This window comes from Pan troglodytes, chromosome 5, assembly GCF_028858775.2.
Source record: "Pan troglodytes isolate AG18354 chromosome 5, NHGRI_mPanTro3-v2.0_pri, whole genome shotgun sequence".
NCBI lineage: Eukaryota > Metazoa > Chordata > Mammalia > Primates > Hominidae > Pan > Pan troglodytes.
In genome coordinates this window covers 150056653-150077038 of record NC_072403.2, presented here as the reverse complement: position 1 = coordinate 150077038, position 20386 = coordinate 150056653, and the positions used below count along the sequence as shown (strand labels likewise).

Sequence of the window (20386 nt, the reverse complement as noted above, 5' to 3'; positions counted from 1 at the left end):
AAGTAATCTGACTCCATGTGCTCACTCACTAGGCAAAGCCATCTCCACCTCTTCTGAAACTCAAATGTCAGTGTCATTTTCTATTCCTATCCCTTTCCCAAATCCACACGGAATTAGAAATTCTTTTATTGCATTTTCCTCTTCCCTCTTGCAATTTCCTCCAGAATGTTACATGGGGTTTACTTACTCCCCTTATTTTCCAAGATACATAGACAATAGGTCAATGACAGTTGCAAGATCTTTAAGGACCACTAAAAACTTCACTTTCTACTTGTAGAGCCTTTAGGGAACAGATCAATAAAAGCCTGTGGCATTTTAAGAATTGCTTCTCAATTTGTAGGTAAGAGGCTACTCTCTCCCTCTTCACTTAGCTCTGACTTTTCTTGCTGCAGAAAACAGACACAAAGGTGCTGGTGTCTGCTCCTTGATCTCAAACCCCACAGCCATGCCCTGCCTACAGCTTAGCCTGCCAGGGGCAGTCTTCTGAGCATTTTTCTCATCTGTTCAATTCATGAAGGAGCATGGAAGCCTAGCAAATTTACTTAATACAGGAAACTGCAATTGTCAGATGTGACAAGAAATCTCTCCCCATCTCTCAGTCTTAGCTGTCAGCTAGGCCAGTCCTAGGAACGGTCGCTCCTTCAGAGAAAGCAAGTATGTATGCAATTAAAGGGTGGGGGAAAAAAGATATTTTTTTTGCCATATTTAGTCACAAGGGTGGGTATTAATTGCAGGTGTGCTCCTCAGTCTTTTGATTCTTAAAGGGACTTAATCCAAGAATCAACACCAGATAAAAATCAGCTCAGTTGGCTGGGCACAGTGGCTTACACCTCTAATCCCAGCACTTTGCAAAGCTGAGGTGGGCAGATCACTTGAGATTAGGAGTTCGAGACCAGCCTGGGCAACATGGCAAAACCCCATCTCTGCTAAAAAAAAAAAAAAAAAAAAAAAAAAAAAAATTAGCCAGGTGTGGTGGTGGTTGCCTGTAATCCCAGCTATCCGGGAGGCTGAGGCAGAAGAATCGCTTGAACCCGGGAGGCGGAGGTTGCAGTGAACCGAGATCACACTGTTGCACTCCAGCCTGGGTGACAGAGTGAGACTCCATCTCAAAAAAAAAAAAAAAAAAAATTGTCTCAGTGCCATGGCAATTGAGAAAAAGGGATTGGGGAGCAACTGCCTCTTGGCCTCATGGGAAATAGCTTTGTTTCATGACAATCTTTGGGAGCTGGGATTTGGTAGGCAGGGAGGGATGAAAGGTGAGGACAGAGGGGTCACCAGGACCTACCCTGGGCTTGGAGGGAGGCTATGTCTTCCAGGCCCCTGTAAGTACATAGTGGTGGTCCCATGGCTGAAAAGCCCTGTCCTTGGCTCCTCCTCTATTTGTTTTGCCACGTGGCTTGATTGGCTTCTTTCCAGTCTTAGATGTCGCCCCCTCAGACAGACGTTCCCAGATCCCCCTCTCTAAAGTACTCAGTATCACATCTCCTTGTTTCATTTACTTCAGAGTAGACATCAGTCTCATAAATGACTTGTTTGCTTATTTGCAATCTTCTCATTAGACTATACCATCCGTGGAGCCTGTGAAAGGCCCTCAGGACATTGTCACATGATGCTTTCTTACTATGAGGTTTTTTATTTTAAGTGTCATGTTTCATGGTGGGGGGCGGGGAGTCTGAGGTGGTGGTGGCCAGCAGAGGCCACTTGGTCCATCTGGGCTGTTGATTTTTTAAGTATTGACAATAAAGACTGGCACCACTTTACGATATGAAAATAATGATGGCAAACATTTGTCTGCACTGGTTAATTATTAACATTGCTTATAGGACTGACGATCAATTTTCTGCCTTCCATGGCTCTGTGAGTTCATATAAGGTACACAAAGGTAGGTTTAGGAAGAAGTGTTTGAAACTTGACCCAGTTTTCTGTGAGCAAGAACTGCTTTTCGGAGCAGCAGCTGGAAGCAGGAGCAGTTCCCATGGTGAGGTCTTCGTAAGGGTGTTGAGTTAGCAGTATTGGTAATCAAGATTCTCAGGGGAATGCAGGAAGCTTGACCCCCTGTGTTTCAGGGAAGCCCAGCATATGTAGAGGGAGACCTCCCTGCAACAGTCCACAGAAGCTGAGGATACCTGCACCCAGGCCCCCAGCCAATGCTGACCATGTTCGCAAGATGTTGGAAGGAAGGCTTTCCACACCTAATGTCTGGCCACCAATAGTCAAAGACTCACTGAGCTATATGGAAAAAAAAAAAAAAAACCAACCCTGAAAACAACAGGAAATAATGAAAGGAAAGTAAAGCACATTAACGGAGCCAGTTCCTTAAGCTCATGCAATTTGTTGCATGAAAAGCACAGCAGATTTTAATTACAGGGCTGATGGTGTCCATGCCCTCCTGGGACTCACAAGATGTATTAAGGGCAGAGCATCTAGCCAGGATGATGCAGCAGATAAAAATGACTTATTGAAACTGTTGATGCTCCCAATGCTTAGCATGTATTAATTCGCTGGATTAAAACACAGACTAGGGGTAGAAAATTTAGGGCAATAACAAATTGAAATCCTCTGACTTCCATTGCATAATGAGAGGGCAACAAGTTTAGATTAACATTCTGAGCACGCTGGCCCCATGGAAAACAGAAGCAGCTAAATATTGAGGGCAATTTTATTAAAAATATATCCTTCACAGGGTCATTAAAGCATATTGACTAAATTACCATGGAACAGCAGGAACTTGAGTGATGGGCAGCGTCCTGCAATCTACACCAGCTTGCTGAAACTGCCTCCATAAATGAGCCACAAGGAAAATAGGGAAAACAGGGGCAAAGCTTTCCATGAAAAGGGAAAAATCATTACAATGGCTAATAAAAGTCCCAGATAATTGAATAGCTACTATATGCAAGAAGCAATCCCTCAATTTAAAATGTGTACAGAAACCCTGGGTTTAGGGAAAAAAAAATAGAATTAGACTTGAAAGGAGAAAGCAAAGCTGATTTATTGCAAGATTTGGGCACAAGTGACAAGAATCCAGAAAATGTGGTCACGTTAATATGAGAGAGGGATGGATGTGGACAGATAATGATGATGAGCACAGAATCGCAGATGTGCTCTTTTAAGAACATCCTGAATTAATCCTCTCCCAAGGACATGTCCTGGTCATGATCGGGGGTTTCTCTGTCAGGCACACCCTGTCCAGCGACCATGATCAGGGCAGAGCAGAGGCTGTGATGTCAGGGCCACAAATGAGACATGATCATGCATGTGATTCGGTGTTTAATTGCTGTGTGACTTTGTCTATGTCCTCTAGCCCTTTACCTTTAAAATTCCCATCCCACCTCCCAAGGATAGTTACAGGAACAAATAAATTAAATGAATGTTTAAAGAAATAGTGCAGATGAGACAGACCTTTAAGCCTGTCTTCTCACAGAAGCTACACAAGTCTCATTTGATGTAGTTCACGGTAGCTATTCCAACATAGATGATTAGGCTTATTTCAAGTAAAAAAAAATTAGAAATATCAGATAATCCACATTGAAAAGCATAGAACCTTTGGTTTTTCACTCCATGTCTTATCAATGCCACAAGTTCTCATTTTTCTGATCCAGCTCCACTTTCTTCCTTCTGTCCTCCCTTTTAGGCTACGATTCAATTCCAGTCATTATTCACTAAGGTTCTAATTGTGGGATTACAAATATAAAGGAAGCACAGTCTTTGACATCAAAAAAACTCGCACCGTCTATTGGAGAAATGAATGCCTGCATCTGTTCTTCAAGGCTGACTGTGATAAGTGCTTTTGCAATTGTGAGGTATATAATAATTAAGAAGGCTGGAAGACACAATAACTTTGGAGAAGACAGACTTTGCAGATGAGAGGACATGTGAACAAAGCGCCAACACTGGAGAGAAAAGGGAGGGAAAGATGCACCAACCTAAGGAAGTGTCATGAGCAAGGCATGGAAGTGTGAAAGCAGAGGCCAGGGATGATGCTGGAAAGATCAGTTGGAACTTTACTGGATGTCAATTTAAATGCCTTATGTTAAGTGTTTCACACATATTAGGGCTGGTCAGGCCAATAAATTATAACTAAAAGGAGATAAACTAGGGCAAATTGGAAGTCAGAGAGAGAAACCAGGCACTTAATAAGATCTAGATGATGTCAAAGACAGATCCTAGTTGTTCCCGTGGCAATGAATTGACTGTTGCGCATTTGGAAAAAAGATGCAGGGAGAGTGGAAGGCAATGGTCACCTGTGTTTGAAACCTGGGTACCATCCTACCACTGCCCTCCCACCAACCCCTACTGTCCTAGTCAACCTGGCTGAAATCTCTCATACCCCACCATTCCCACATATTTTACAAAGCTTTATATTATATATTAATGAAGTAACATGCTTTGGAGAACAGAAATATAATTTGCTCAAATTGCGTAATATAAAATATTTAATGCTACAGAATGGGCAGACAACTCAAAACACTTATTCCTATAGCACTTATTTGGAACAGTTTAGATACACTACTTAAATCTGTACACTTACACACATACACGCACACACCATTGGATTTCTCAGCTTCTTAGCAGTAAGGTTTACCTTTTGTGATGCCTGCCATGTTTACAGCACCTTGCTGGGCCCTGGGAGGTGCTAGGAGCAGCTGGGCCTTGGCCCATGCTCAGTATCTTCTATAAGATGTCCAGATGAATGGTCAGCCTCACAGTTTCAGTGGAACTGTGCATCTATGTGCCTACTCATTATTGTAAAATGTGTAGACAATGTAGTAAAACAGCCCTGGTGGTATGGAAGAAAACTGTTCTGGGCACCTGAATGTCAGATCCAGGTGGCCTGACTGGTGAAAGGCAGTTTTTGTGACCAAGTAAGGTAACACTGGAGTTTCAGGTGATCTAGTTAGGGAAATTATAATTTGGTAATCCTGAATGAGGGATTACCAAATTACACTAATCTGGCAGGACCTCGCTCTGGATGGGGAGAAAATCATCTCTAGTTTAACCAGAAAGCATCTCCCATGAGACATTTCTGATATTTCCCATTATGCTCTGCTGAGAACCTATCTATCTTCTGCACTCTCCATCATAAATGGTAACTTGTATAGGATTTATGAGTTGAAGAGCTCATTTCTATCAAGGTTCCAACAGAGCCCTCTGCAGGACCATTTCCAGGGGATTCAGGAGTAAAGAAGTGATTCCTAAAGTGATGAGAGAGCAGCTCCATGGCCACACTACACCTACCTGTGTGCTGGATTATTCAGGCTCCTATTCATTCACTCAACAAATATCTGCTGAGGTGTTGCTAGAGGCCACATCCAGCGTAGTTGTTGGACACACAGCAATGAACAAATAAGATAATCTCTTATCTTGCAGAGCTAACATCTGGTATGACGATGGTCATAAAATAAAAAATTACAATAAGCTGTAATGAACATTCTGAATGGGAAAGTGCAGTGTCCTCTGGGAAGTCATGCCATGGTCCAACACATAATACACAAGGTGTAATGCTGTATTCATCCTTTCATGGAACTCTAAATTTCACGTTATAACACATATAATAAATTAAACCTAGGGGAAAAGAAAAGGGTACCATCAAAATGTGAGCTGATTTTGGGGAGTCAACCTACCCCTATGCCATATGGTGGGCATGAGGGCATATTGAATGAACAAGAAATTATTTTTCCTTTTTCTTAAACTGTTAAAAATTATCTTAATTAACACACAACTCATTCTTGGGGGGAACTGTGGTTTCATTTTCCAAATATCAGATGTTATTTATAAATCAAACCAAACAAAATAAGCTAGTTAGGGCTCCAAAAAGTACAGCCCACAGAAGGCCTGCATTTTTCTCTCTTGGTGTATGGTGAAAACCTTAATGCCAGGCGCATTTCAAAGCCAGACTCTGGCTCTGGCTGAGAATTTAGCTTTGTTGCTTAACACACATTTCCTTCTGGCCTCTCATGTAGATTGGCTTTAAACTTCATAAAGTTAAAAATTATTGCATAATTCCTTCTCTTTAGAAACACTCCAGTTCTTTTTTTACTCTGTCAAATTCGGCAGCAAGAACAGAAAATTCAGTGACAAGCACAGGAATACTGAGACACCAAACGCCCTTCTATGGGGTGAAGGGTGTGCTGCCTTCCGCATGCCCAGCCAAATGGAGTGTTCATTGCTGAAAGTGTACCTCGACCATGAAATGTCAACAGAGATTTTTTTCCCTCATGGTTCAGGCACAAACAACAAAGCAGACTTAGTCTTCTGAAGTTCGCAAAATGGCAGAATGTTTGTCTTTGGAGTGAGGGAGGGATGGAGTCACAGAGTAAACAAGGAATTTTCAGAGGACATTTCCTTACTTCAATTTAAATTATGGATGTCACAGAGTGGTATAATAGACACTGGAGACTCAGAATGGGGGAGGGAGGAGGATGAGGGATAAAAAACTATATATGAGGTACAAGGTACACTCCCCAAGTGACATGTTCACTAAATCTCATACTTTACCACTACACAATTTGTCCATGCAACCAAAAGCCACTTGTACCCCTAAAGCTATTGAAGTTTTTTTAAAAAATAAAATGTTGATGACAAAGACAAACCTTTTTTCTTACTTTGATCAAGGTTTTTCAATCTCAGCACTATTCGCATGTTAGACAAAATAATTCCTTTTGTGGGCAGGACTGTCCTGCTCATTGTAGGATATTTAGCAGCATCCTTGGCTTCTACCCAATAGATGGCAGTGGCAATACCCCCATCCCCCCAGCTCCTCCTTCCCACTGCCAGTTGTGACAAGTGAAGATGCCTCCAGGAATTGCTAAATGTCCCCTGAGGACAAAATTGCTCCCACCTGAGAACTACTGTTTCATTCATTTCTGTCCCACATGCCTTGTAGACATAACTCAGAACTTCTACCAACAAGCTTGTCTAACCCTGCGGCCCATGGGGCACATGTAGGCCAGGACAGCTTTGAATGTGGCCCAACACAAATTCGTAAACTTTCTTAAAACATTATAAGTTTGTTTTGCAATTTTTTTTAAGCTCATCAGCTATCGGTAGTGTTAGTGTATTTTATGTGTGGCCTGAGACAATTCTTCTTCCGATGTGGCTCAGGGAAGCTAAAAGATTGGAAGCCCCTGCTCTACAACACTGTTCCAACTCCAAAAGGCTGACAGCTAGAATCTAGGACTTCCAGAGAAGAACTAGGATGAGCCACTGATCCTTCCCTTTGCTGCAGAGACTGTGGATTAGAGGGCACAACAAGTAGCTGGGCTACAACCTCAATCTTTATTTTTGACCCTAAGAAAATGCATTGTTATTTTATTTCATAAAACATCTACCACTATTAGCAGGTTATCAACCAAATCACTTTCTGGCTCAACTTGCCAAATTTCTGGCAAACAGCTATTCTGAGAGATTTTTTAGTCAACAGATTTTGCTAGAGCTCCTAAATACTCAAGGTGGAAAATCTTTCAAATTCCTCGTTGGTTTATCGTCATGCCACGGGTTCTTTTCTGGCCTTTATTGATTGCCACTAGAAATAAGTTATTGATATTCATTAGATATGCCCTTAGCACTGAATTCTAGGAAATACTGTAACAGTGATAGTCACAGAAAAAATATGTAAATATTAGTTATAATTAATTTAGCTAATTCACTTGAACAAATAATCTGTTCATTATTTACATTTTCTTCTCCCTTCTAAACATTCTCCCCTGGCCAAGTCTTATAACTGTCATCTCTAACTAGAGGACTCACAAATCTATTTCTAGAGTCAACATTTTCCCCAGGTTGTAATCCTTAGTTTCAGTTTCTAAACATCACAAATAAATATTGCCATATTAGACCAAATAATTCCTTTTGTGCAATTCCATGAAAATCACATCAACCTCACTAAGGCTCTAATATGGTAAACAGCTAAACATTTCTTGTTCTAAAATTCTTAATTACCCCTGTAGATATCCCCATCAAGAAACAGAATCTATTTCCCCACCTTTTAAATATGAGGTGTGGAGTGACCATTAGCTTGAAATGACCAATGGGACATCAGCAAGCAAACAAACCAAACCCCCAAAACACTTGGGGCCTCTGAGTTCCTCAATTTTCCCTGCCACTGCCACCATGTAGATAACCTGCCATGCTAGAAAATGAAAGACCTTATAGAAAGAGGTATGAGTCTTCCCACCTGGACCTGATGCAGCAATTGTAAGTCAGCCAGCCCCAGCCAAGCCACCAACTGACCAAAGATGTATGAACAAGCACAGCTGGGATCAGCAAAAGAACAGGACAGCTGAGCCCAGCCTGAACTGCCTACTGCATTTTGGGGTGGTTTCCGATACATGAGGCATAGTCTCAACCATATTTATTTTAGAATATGAACTTGCTTTACTATTTCAAGTGAATTCTAGGAGATTCAGCTGTGTTTATATGGCAAGGGAATTTCGTTGGTCAAGATGAGATCTACTAATTCCAACCCTTATGAAGAACAACTGGATTGGTCAGTTATGTATTGATTACTGCTGGATGATAATATGTGATTAAGATGGGAAAAAGAAATTACTGTGGAAGGGCTGAGTTGATGTCCTTCTAGCAAGTGTATTAGACATGAAGACCAGCAAGTGTATTAGAACTTGCACCCAAAGGTTGAGTGGAAAAGACTTATTTTTTTGTTCCATTGTACAAGTAGTTCATGTTTTAGAAATAGACTCTAGCCTAAAATTTCAGTAGAATGCAGGATGCATTTTCTCATAGAAATAAAGATATAAATTACAGATAGTTGCTTAGGGCAGCCTACAGATTTCTCTTTCATCCAGAACATACAGGAAGTATTCTGTATTGGCAATAAATACAATGGAAATAATAGAAAAATAAAAATAAAAAATTCTTAATTATGGTAACATTAAAACTGTACTTAAAGGACTACATAGATATAGATATATAGAGAGAACCATGTGGAAAATGCTTATGATTTAAAGTATAAAGCAAGAAACAGGTTGGCTTCAGTGGCTCACACCTATAATCCTAGCAGTTCGGGAGGCCAAGGCAGATAGATTGTTTGAACACAGGAGTTCGAGACCAGCCTGGGAAACATGGCAAAACCTTGTCTCTACAAAAGAAATACAAAAATTGGTTGAGCATAGTGGCGCACCCAGTAGGCTGAGGTTGGAGGATCACCTGAGACCTGGAGGTCAAGGCTGCAGTGAGCTGTGATTGCGTGATTGCATCACTGAGCTCTAGCCTGGGTGACAGTGAAACCCTGCAGAAAAAAAGAAAAGGAAAAGAAAAGAAAAGAGAAGATAAAAGAAAAAAAATCCTATACATACAATGAATGTAACTATAAACACATAAGTAGATACGGTGAGAAATCAGTATATAAGAATCAGTCAACATGATGGGATTTACAATTAACTTTTTCTCTTTTGGAATGCCCATAATGTTAAACTACTAGCACTTCTTTAAATTCATCTTTTAAAATATTATACACACACACACACACACACGCACATATATGTCAAAATTTAAATATAAATATTGAGACCTGATAATATGAACTCAGTCTCTATCTCTTAAATTAGCCCCTTAAGACCATCACTCAACCAGAAACTCTGGCTGTGAGTCCTGCAGGCAACTTGGGCTTTCCCTTTCCCACCTACTCACTGCCCATGTCACTGCCAGTCACCAGCTGCTCCTTATTCTGCAAACCAGGTCAGTGCACTCAGCCACACCTTTCTGCATTCAGCCCAGGTGGCCCCTTCCTACTGCCACCTACCTGGATTAAGTCCTGGTACCTCTGGCTCAGCCTCTTCCAATAAGATATTTCACGATGCCAAAGACTTGGTTCTGCTGATTCCTGAATCATCCTGCAAACCCATCCTCCCTCTCCTCACCTTCCATGTTTAACACCCAGCTCTGGCTGGATCACTTGCCTGCTTACAGAGAGCAGGCCCTCTAGAGCCTCTTCAACCTCCCTTTCAGGCTCATCATCCACTATCCCTCACTAATCTCAGTTTCCATCCCCAGGACTTTTTTTCTCTACCAAGAATGCCCTCTCTCCCAACATAATTATCTGAATCCCACCTACCTTTCAAAGTCCAACTCAAATAGTATCCCCTCCTTAAAAGGATGTTCTGCCCTGCTAAACATGCTTCTTCCTCCTGAATGTGCCTCCTGAACTTTTCTCCTGATTAAACATACACAGCTACCTTGAATTGTGGTAATTGGCTGCCTCTTTATTGCTTTCCTACTGAATTATAAACCCTTGCCTTTGAATATTTTGTTTTTAATCCTATATAGTTTTATGCACTGTTGGCAACAAAAATATATTTCCTTAATAAACCAATTAAAAAAAGGTCTAAAAAAGCAACAAATTTAAAAGTTCCACGACTTATTTTTTCAAGTTTAATCTGTAACTAGCAGATTTTGACTTAATCTCACAGCTGGGTTTTTAAGAAGTCAAATTTCATTGGTATGCTCCAGATAACACCCTCACTCCTTCCTTTTCTCTTTCCCTCTCAGACTCTCTGCAGAATGAGAGCCTCATCTCAAATTGTCTCTGCCCATACAAACACAGAACTTTTGATAGTTTTATTGTTGATACTTATAGACCCGACCAAGCAAGCTCCTCAAGATAGGGTTGTTAAAGGGCTACAGCAAACCTGATTCTCTACATCTGAAACAATAATTACAGAGCTCTTCTGGAATAATCAAATCATAAAACTCTACCTCGTAGGATGGAACAGAAACATTGGCTCAGCTAAAGAGTGGGTGTTTTCCTTAGATTGTGGAATCATGGCTGATGGTTAGGACCTTAAATATATTGAGGTGGCTAATTGATGTATAATAATTTACAAAATTATTCTTCTATGCTACAGAGCTACAATTCAATTTACAGTAGTAAATATGAGGGCCTTCTTAAGGAATCAGAAATATGAGGATATGCACAATATTATTCACATTTTACAGATCAGAAAATTGAGGCACAGATTAAGTAACTTCCCAAGGCTACCAGGCATTCTAGCTCCAGAAACTGTGCTCTTACCATTCTGCTACAAGGTATTTCGAAAAAAAGAAAAAGTAAAAAGAAGTCAAAAGGCAACAGAGTTCATTGATTATTCCATAGAACAGTCACACCATGCAATTCTCACACCCTTGCAGACACACTTGACCATGAAAGGTTCCTCAATGAAATGTTCCTCATTATCTTCAGAAGCCATATTATTCACATTGACTTTGCAGTTAACTCAGACCCCTAGGTCTGGAATGCTGTCTTCTCTACTTATCCAAAACTATACATCCACAGATCATATAAACTCTCAGCCCTGCTGCAAAGCCTTTCCAGAAAAATAAAAATGGTTGAAAAGGCAATTCTGCTACCAATGACTGTTTAAGCCCAGCCAAGTAACTGAACCATTCCAACTTCAATTTACTTATGAAAAGAATTTGATGATTTAGGAGGTTATTTCAATTCTAAAATACAAACCCATGTTGATCTTTCTCAATCTTGAACTCATAGATTATTATCTATTATCTCAATTTAGTTTGTTATTTATCCTAGTGGGCCATTAAAAACTACCACATGTGTTTCTGTCTCTCCATTAGTCAATAACTAAACTAACGAGCAATTAGTAAGCCATGTGCCAGATGCTCTGCTAGGCACCAGAGGGATAAAAACAATACTTATAGTATATCACTAATTTTCGCTTAGTAACTAGTGAAATTTTCAAGTCATGCCTGAGTCAAGAGTTTAGGAGACATTACAATGTGTAATGGAAACCAAGGGAAGTGAAACTTTGGATAAGTGGGGACTAGTGTATTTATATATTTAATTGATTTCTGACTCTATCATTGGCCTCCAAACACAGATTGTGTTTTTCTTTGGTTTTGTTTTCTTCACTATGGGATCTTCTGTGCCCAGCACAGTGCCTGACACATAGAAAATAATCAAATATTTGCTGAATAAATGATTAAAAAATCAGAGAACCTTCCCATTCTATTTGGAACTATAGAACATCCAGAGTAAGTGATGAGGGCCTCTGCATTTATATGCACTTAAATTAAGATTATGTGAGAAAAGTTTAAAGACACTTAGTAGAGTGATTTTGAAATATAGTTAACACTTGGAAATGGTGGTGCTTTAAAAAGATATTAATAGATAATATGAAAATCTCCATCTCAAAAATAATGCATAAACTATTTAAAGGAAAATCACATCTCCAGGCTTTCAATGTTTGTTCATTAGTTTTTCATATATTTTTACCATCTGCTGAAGGCAGTCATATCAAAGGGTAAAGAAAGATGGGAGGAAAACTCAGTAAGAATTATATTAGTCTGTTTGCAAAGTAGAAAAAGATTCTCATCACTCAACCTTATGAGCAGGAAGAGGGAAGGCTGTTTGAGAACCATTTACTTAGCAGAACCACATATTTTAGACACTTCCCTGCATTAACTGCACAAACAATATGTTTGCAAACTTGTTAGATCAACCTCCAACAACGACACATTCAGGAGTTAAATATTTTTCATCAAACATTGGATTTTTCCTTAACGCTAGAGATTGCTACAAATCTTCTGAAGTGTCTCAATGGCTTCAGGCTAAGAAGAGATTTCTCCCTGTTATAAGCAGCAAGACAAATTAGCCATTTCACTCTCAAACTTCACTAATGATCACATTCTTTCCAAAAGGAACTCTAGAAGACCAAATGCCCTGAGTTAAGAACATCAAAACTAACCATCTGAAGAAACTTCCCAAGTGTAAGACTCTGCCATTAAAACATTACCGAGAGGGGACTCAAACATAGTCTTTCTTCCTTTGTCGTGTTTCTTGCTCCCAGACCAAGGCACTGACGACAGTACTGATACATAATTTAAAAGCACACTCCCTTCCACTTTGTAATACCAGAACTCTAATTGGACACCCTGAAGCTTAGGACTACCAGCCATACAAATAGTAAACTCTGTCCATGATTCACTCATCTGTGTATTTTCTATAGATGTTTACTAGGCTTTTGTTATATAAAAATACCCCGGCCAGGCACGGTGGCTCACGCCTGTAATCCCAGCACTTTGGGAGGTGTGTGGATCACCTGAGGTCAGGAGTTCGAGACCAGCCTGACCAGCATGGTGGAACCCCCATCTCTACTAAAAACACAAAAAATTAGCCGGGTGTGGTGGCACATGCCTGTAATCCCAGCTACTCGGGAGGCTGAGGCGGAGAATTGCTTGAACCCGGAAGGTGGAGGTTGCGGTGAGCTGAGATTGCACCATTGCACTCCAGCCTGGGCAACAGGAGTAAAACTCCGCCCCCCCGCCAAAAAAAAACAACAACAAAAAACCAATGGTAAATTACACTCTCTTTCCCTTTCCCCAACACACTCTCTCTCTCTCTCTTTCACACACACACACACACACACACACACACACACACACACACGACCGATTAGCTAACTTAGTGGAAAAGACACTTAGATTCCTTCTTCGTATGTGAATTTAGCTCACAGGACTAGCGAGGGAATATCATTATCACGGGAAGACACAGAAACCACACAGGACTCTGAGCCACTCCTAGTTTTACCCCTCCTTAGCCTGTGACTTGGCTTTTCTGCTCCATCATCTACACAAGAAGAATAGCAGTGACTAGCACCCACAAGCCTCTCAGGATAGATTTGGCAGGCAAGGTAACCCACCACTTAAGAGCACAGGTTTAACCCCAGGCTGAATACTGCCCTGGTCATTTCACTAGCTGTGTGACCTTAGTATCAATGTGTCTGGTGCATAAAAAATGTTAAATGATCAGCCCCTGTCATTTCTCCTTTAAAAATTGTAAAGCACTCTACGAATATTCACTTCTATTATCTAAAAATGCACATAAAAAAGACACCCAGTAATAGAATATTCATCAAATGCTCTCTCAGTGTCCAGCATCATTTCCTTCCTTATCGCCAAAGCCAGCCTGCCCTCCCCAGATAGGATGCCCACATCTCCCACATGCTTACAGAGGCGAACGGCCAGCCATAATTCCATTCGGCAGCCTTTGAAGACTCAGCCAGCTGTATCAGTTAATAACCTCACTAAAGGTTATCCATCAGAAAGAAGGGAAACAAGTCCTAACTACTCTCGTCAGAGAAGTCATTAGATCCGTACATGGCTCCTATACAGTCTGCCTGGCATTTATGGAAATAGCACACACCATAGGAAAATGTTGCCAAAGCAGACAAGTATTTAACCTAAATATTCAATAGTCTACTAATCCATTTCCAAGGTAATCTATCTTCAGAGCCTCTTTCTGATTCTGTACAGTTCTGACCATTTATTGTTTGCTCAAGCTGTAAAATTTTTCTTTGGGTTCCATAGCCATTTCAATAAATCAAACTTGCCTTTTCTCCCCTTCCTGTTAAATAGTAAAACCATGTAGAATAGTTCCTAGACTAAGTGATTTAACCTCATTCGTATTTGTCAGAAGCAGGCTTCACTGATTTTTTTTAACCCTCTGATTGAAAGTCTTCTTTCTAAATGAGAATACTATCCTTGGAATATTGGATTTCATTATTGGCCTGTTTCTGTTTAATCTTGGAGAAATCTCTACAAAAAGGAAACTATATTATTTTCTTTCCAGAAATTTAATACAATTGTTCCATACTCTTTAGAGTGTGACATGGTTCAATTTTCCATGTTTATAAGCACTAACAGATACCAATATGTGAATAAAACGCATGATCTAACTTCTAAAAAATAACACCTAGGATCCGTTATAACAACGTGCTATGCTGTGGTCGGACAGACAAAAACTGCATGGTGTGGCCTTATCCCTCCTGAATAGCATATCCAGACCAACATTTGAAGATGTCCACCATATTTTGTTTTAAAAGGTTTGCTGTGCCTACAGAATACTTATATAAAATGACTGGAAGATTTTTATAGGAAATTTCTTAAATAATTTATCATCAGAATGAGTCATGTAGAAGTGCCAAGACTAAATTAACATACCCTTCAGATGTAATGGAAATCCAGTCTTTTCTCTGGGGACTCATCTAATTCTCTCTTCTATAATTTTTGGGAGAATACAGTAAAAGCATTTAATACAGTAATGGTATTAGCAAAACAAGGACTTATTTAAGAGGCTTTACCTGGATCATTACAAGTATTACCGAATTATAAGATAAAGGGTGTGGGCTTCTGGAGATTATTAAAAAGTTGATATAGAAATTCCTCATTCAGAGAGAAGAGGGATAAAACTTATTATTCTAAGCCAGAAAGTCTACACTGTGAACCAATCTCTATACCAAAACAAGTATTTTCAATCTCAGAAACAGCAAATGATTATGGAGCCCTCACTTGTGACCTATCAAAGTCAGGTTACCATCAAGTTTTATTTGATGTTAATAACAACATTACCCAAAGTATAGTTATCTTGTCATTAATTTTCTAGCAGCTTGGCCAAAATGTTTATCAAAAAGTATACTTCAAAAAATTAACTTCAAGCTAGGTTTGTTGTGAACTGAAATATTTTTCCCCAATCCTAATATTTAAATAGTTAAAAATAATGGTATGTTTCCTATCATCTCCCCATCACCCCTCCCTTCTAAGCACCCCAGTCTCCAGCAATCATTATCTTACTCTCTACTTCCGTGAGATCAACTTTTTTCGATTCCACATGTGAGTGAAATCATGGTATTTGTCTTTCTGTGCCTGGTTTATTTTATTTAACATAGTATCTTTTGGGTTCATCCACAGTTATAGTTAAGTTGGAGGAGTAAATTTTAGGAGCTCTACTGTATAGCAAGATGACTATATTTAGTGACAATATTTTTTTTTTGAGACAGGGTCTTACTCTGCTGGCTACAGAGCAGTGGTACGATCTCGGCTCACTGCAACATCTGCCTCCTAGGTTCAAGCAATTCTCCAGCCTCAGCAACCCAAGCAGCTGGCACTACAGGCACACACCACCATGCCCTGCTAAATTGTTTTTTTTTTTTTTTTGAGATGGAGTCTCGCTCTGTCGCCCAGGCTGGAGTGCAGTGGCACGATCTCAGCTCACTGTAAGCTCTGCCTCCCGGATTCATGCCATTCTCCTGCCTCAGCCTCCTGAGTAGCTGGGACCACAGGCACCCGCCACCATGCCCGGCTAATTTTTTGTATTTTTAGTAGAGAAGGGGTTTCACTGTGTTAGCCAGGATGGTCTCGATCTCCTGACCTTGTGAGCCCCCCAGCTCGGCCTCCCAAAGTGCTGGGATTACAGGCGTGAGGTATTTTTTTTTATTATACTTTAAGTTCTAGGGTACACGTACACAATTGAAGGTTTCTTACATAGGTATACATGTGCCATGTTGGTTTGCTGTACCCATCAACTCATCATTTACATTAGTTATTTCTCCTAATGCTATCCCTCCCCACAACAAGCCCTGGTATGTGATGTTCCCCGCCTTGTGTCCAAGTGTTCTCATTGTTCAATTCCCACCTATAAGTGAGAACTGCGGTGTTTGGTTTTCTGTCCTTGTGATAGTTTGCTGAGAATGATGGTTTTCAGCTTCATCCATGTCCCTGCAAAGGACATGAACTCATCCTTTTTTATGGCTGCATAGTATTCCATAGTGTATATGTGCCATATTTTCTTAATCCAGTCTATCATTGATGGACATATGGGTTGGTTCCAAGTCTTTGCTATTGTGAATAGTGCTGCTATAAACATACGTGTGCATGTGTCTTTATAGCAGCATGATTTGTAGTCCTTTGGGTATATACCCAGTAATGGGATGGCTGAGTCAAATGGTATTTCTAGTTCTAGATCCCTGAGGAATTGCCAAACTGACTTCCACAAGGGTTGAACTAATTTACACTCCCACCAACAGTGTAAAAGCGTTCCTATTTCTCTACATTAACTTTTTAAAATTTTTTTGTAGAGATGTGGTTTCGCCATGTTGCCCAGGCTGATCTCAAACTTCTGGGCTCAAGCCATCCCCCTGCCTTGGCCTCCCAAATTGCGGGGATTACAGGCATGAGTCAAATGCCCAGCTGACAATATATTCTTGAAAAATGTAAACAGTGGCTATTATGTGCTGTCACCACAAAACTGATAACTATGTGACATAATGCATTTGTTAATTAGCTAGATTTAAGCATTCCACAATGTATACAGACTTCAAAATCATGTTGTACATGATAAAGCATACTATGTTATCTGTCAATTAAAAAAATAATAGCATGTAACAAAGGCCCTTATCTTTTTAAGCATTTTGGAAATCTCATTGTAAAGACTGACAGATTTATTGTTTTTCTTTTTTCTGACAGTGTCTGACTTTCCTCCCAGACATTAACTAAAAGTATCAAGGTTTATAATGGTGTCACTGGAGAGTCCATTAAGAGGTTTTCCACGATTTCTGGTGGAGTTAACCTGTGTCAACTCCTATATTCGGCAAGGCTAGCAGAAGGCACTGCTGGGCTGGATGGAATCAGAAAGCAAGTACAAGTTTTCAAAACAGGTGCGACTGTTGACATAACCATTAAACATTCTGCTTCTGCATAGCTCCTAGAAGAATGGGTACTTCCTCATTTTAATTTTTAATACAAATTTCTGTATTCCACAAAAACTATTCCTGGAAGAATTTCCAGAATAATATGTAATCTGACTTGCATCTCTTAGTATGACAGCAAAGCTCACTCTCCAGTATTTGGAGCCCTAATAGCAGAAGAAAGATTCACAGGTTGCACTTTGAAGTTACAAAAGTGATTAGCGTGGCAGTTGGTCTTGCCTCTTTTTCAGGAGTGGCACAGATACAGTGGAGAAGTCAAACAAAGCTAGAAGGGGTCACTCTGTGGTTCCTAAGAATGCACAGCTGCCAAACTGAAAGGATAAGGCAAAACTGTACATCCCAGAATCAAAGAGAGTTAAAGATGAATGAGATCGTAAAGATCAGCTAGCTCAGGCATCATCATGTTCATTATATTTAAGAATCAGTTGGGATGCTATGAAAGCTGCACATTCCTACTCCCATCCACTGAGATTCTGATTCAGCAGCAGGAGGCAGTAGTGGTACAAGTAGTGATATATAACATTTCTAAAGCATTAGCTTTGTGCCAGATACTGTGCTATGTTCTTTACAAATGTCACCTTATTTAATTCTCAAAACAATCCTATTGGGTGGGTACTACTATTGCCCCCATTTTACACACAAGGAAATCAAGGTAGAGTGACTGAGGCATCTGCCCAAGGACATTCTGCTAGGAAGTGGAAGAGTAAGAATTGAAACCCAGACAGGCTGGCTTCAGAGTTTGAGCTCTTAATCATCACCTGAACTACCCACCAACAGGGTTAGGGTGAGGCCCAGGACATCAAGAGAATGTCATGACTGCAGTCAATCTTTTCTGAATGGAGAAACTGAAACCAGGAGAAGTGTAGTCTCTTATCCAAGACAAAAATCCTTCAGTGCATTTCCAGGAAGAAATCCACCACGGGATGACACCAACTATTCCTGAATATTCCTCAACATATGTTCCCCGAGAGAGGAAAAGGACAGAATACATTATTAAAAGCTTTCTTGTTGGTTCCTGCTGTGTTACCATGACCAAGGTGCTGTTACGGGGCAGAGTTTCTGTCTTTTCTGCCCAACTCACCATTCACTCAGAGAATATGACACACTCTGGTCAGCATAACGGACCCCCAATCATGGTGATTCTTAAAAGAAAGGGAAAGCAGGAGGGAGAGATGCTATCCCTAAAAGGAAGGCAGTACTTGGAATGAGAGAGGTAAGTTTCATATAATTTGAAGGAGAAAAAAAAAAAGATGTGTATTCTGACATGCCTCCCAACTGTGGTCTTTCTCCCCCTAAACTGACCATTCTGAAATCTCAGTATATATCAAAACATTATTATTATTATTGCTTTGTTTTAACATATGCAAGCAGGCAGAATACCCAGAATAATCAGATCTACCCCACGCTGGAACTACTCACATACATTCTCTTAAAAGATTACAAATACACTTTCTAATGGCCTTTAATGCAGAACGAGGCCAAATATCTCAAGGATTGATTGAAATTGTCCCTTTTGATGTTAAACCATCAGGGTAATTTAGGGGGACCATGAGCAAGAATAACAAGCATCCGTTCCAAATGAAGATGAGCTAGCATGACCACAACGCAGAGGCATTTTCAGATAACAAGTGCAGGGGATCAGGATGTGTTCCTGTTCCAATGACGCACACTCGTGGCCACGTCAAACCAACCTTCATCACTTCCACCTGCAGGTCCTCGTTGAGCGAAGGCGTCACTTTCACGGCATTCAGGATCTGATTGAGCAGCTGCTTCTCATCAGAATCTGTTTCCATGGATACAAACCTCTCTTCCGACAGAAGCTTCTGTAAAGAGGCACAAGGCAGTGATCACAGATAGGCTCTCCCCTGCTGCCTTATTTGGTTGTATCTTATTATGGATTGATGATCAGTTTTCTTACTGGGGAGGCGTGTAGCTGGAGGCCATTAGGAAAGAACTTACGCTATGTAACGTTAAAAAGAAAAATGCGGGCAGGGCAGTGGCTCATGCCTGTAATCCCAGCACTTTGGGAGGCTGAGGTGGGCGGGTCATGAGGTCAGGGGTTTGAGATCAGCCTGGCCAACATGGTGAAACTCCGTTTCTACTAAAAACACAAAAATTAGCCAGGCGTGGTGGCGGGTGCCTGTAATCCCAGCTACTCGGGAGGCTGAGGCAGGAGAATTGCTTGAACCCGGGAGGCGGAGGTTGCAGTGAGCCAAGATCGCACCACTGCACTCCAGCCTGGGAGACAGAGCAAGACTCTGTCTCTAAAGAAAAGAAAACTGCATGCAACCTTGAATAAACCGTTTTTGGCAAAGACCTTTTCCTGCTATTGGATTATTCATTCTAAATTCCATCAAGTGAAACCCTAATGTGCCGGCCATATAAAGTATTTAGGTGGTGGGAATGGAGAATGATCGTGCTAAGAGGAAGCTAGCCCTACCCACTAGTCACGCACACACATACGCTTTCTAAATGTGGCTTCGTCACAGGAAAGAAGGTCTTGTAGACAAGATCATTTTTCAGGTTTTTATCTTTTTACTTCCTAATGTGAGCTGTCATTTATCCAGGAATTATTTAGGAATCCAGAAATCTTCATGTATTTCCCCATCAGAAAATGCATCCCCCCCACAAAACCTCAACAAGAAGACATTCATTGTTATGAGGTAGACTCCCTCACAGGATAGGCTTTTTCTATCTCTTTCTCATTTTTCATAAAATTCTTTTTCAGATTGTACCAAAATCCACCTGCCCACAACTTCTACTCCTTCATCTTCCCCCAGAGACAAACAGATTAAGCTTCTAAAATATCTGAAACCAGCTATCAGGTCCACCTAAGTCTTGTCTTCTCCACACTAAACCTCCTCAGGCTCCTC

The 20386-nt window shown here is 40.5% G+C and overlaps 2 protein-coding genes across 3 annotated transcripts in view; one reads left to right on the top strand and one right to left on the bottom strand.

Moving 5' to 3' along the window:
- ARFGEF3 (ARFGEF family member 3) overlaps nt 1–20386 on the bottom strand; it is a 175941-nt gene that overhangs the window by 108019 nt on the left and 47536 nt on the right. For both annotated transcript variants that reach the window (XM_518767.7, XM_016956383.4), the window contains exon 4: nt 19205–19336. In XM_518767.7, coding sequence (XP_518767.2) covers nt 19205–19336 — 132 coding nt within the window. The remainder of the gene's footprint in view (nt 1–19204; nt 19337–20386) is intronic.
- Nucleotides 10888–11296, top strand: PBOV1 (prostate and breast cancer overexpressed 1). The gene is given in 2 exon segments (XM_003954463.4): nt 10888–11235; nt 11237–11296. Coding segments are annotated over 2 exon segments (408 nt in total).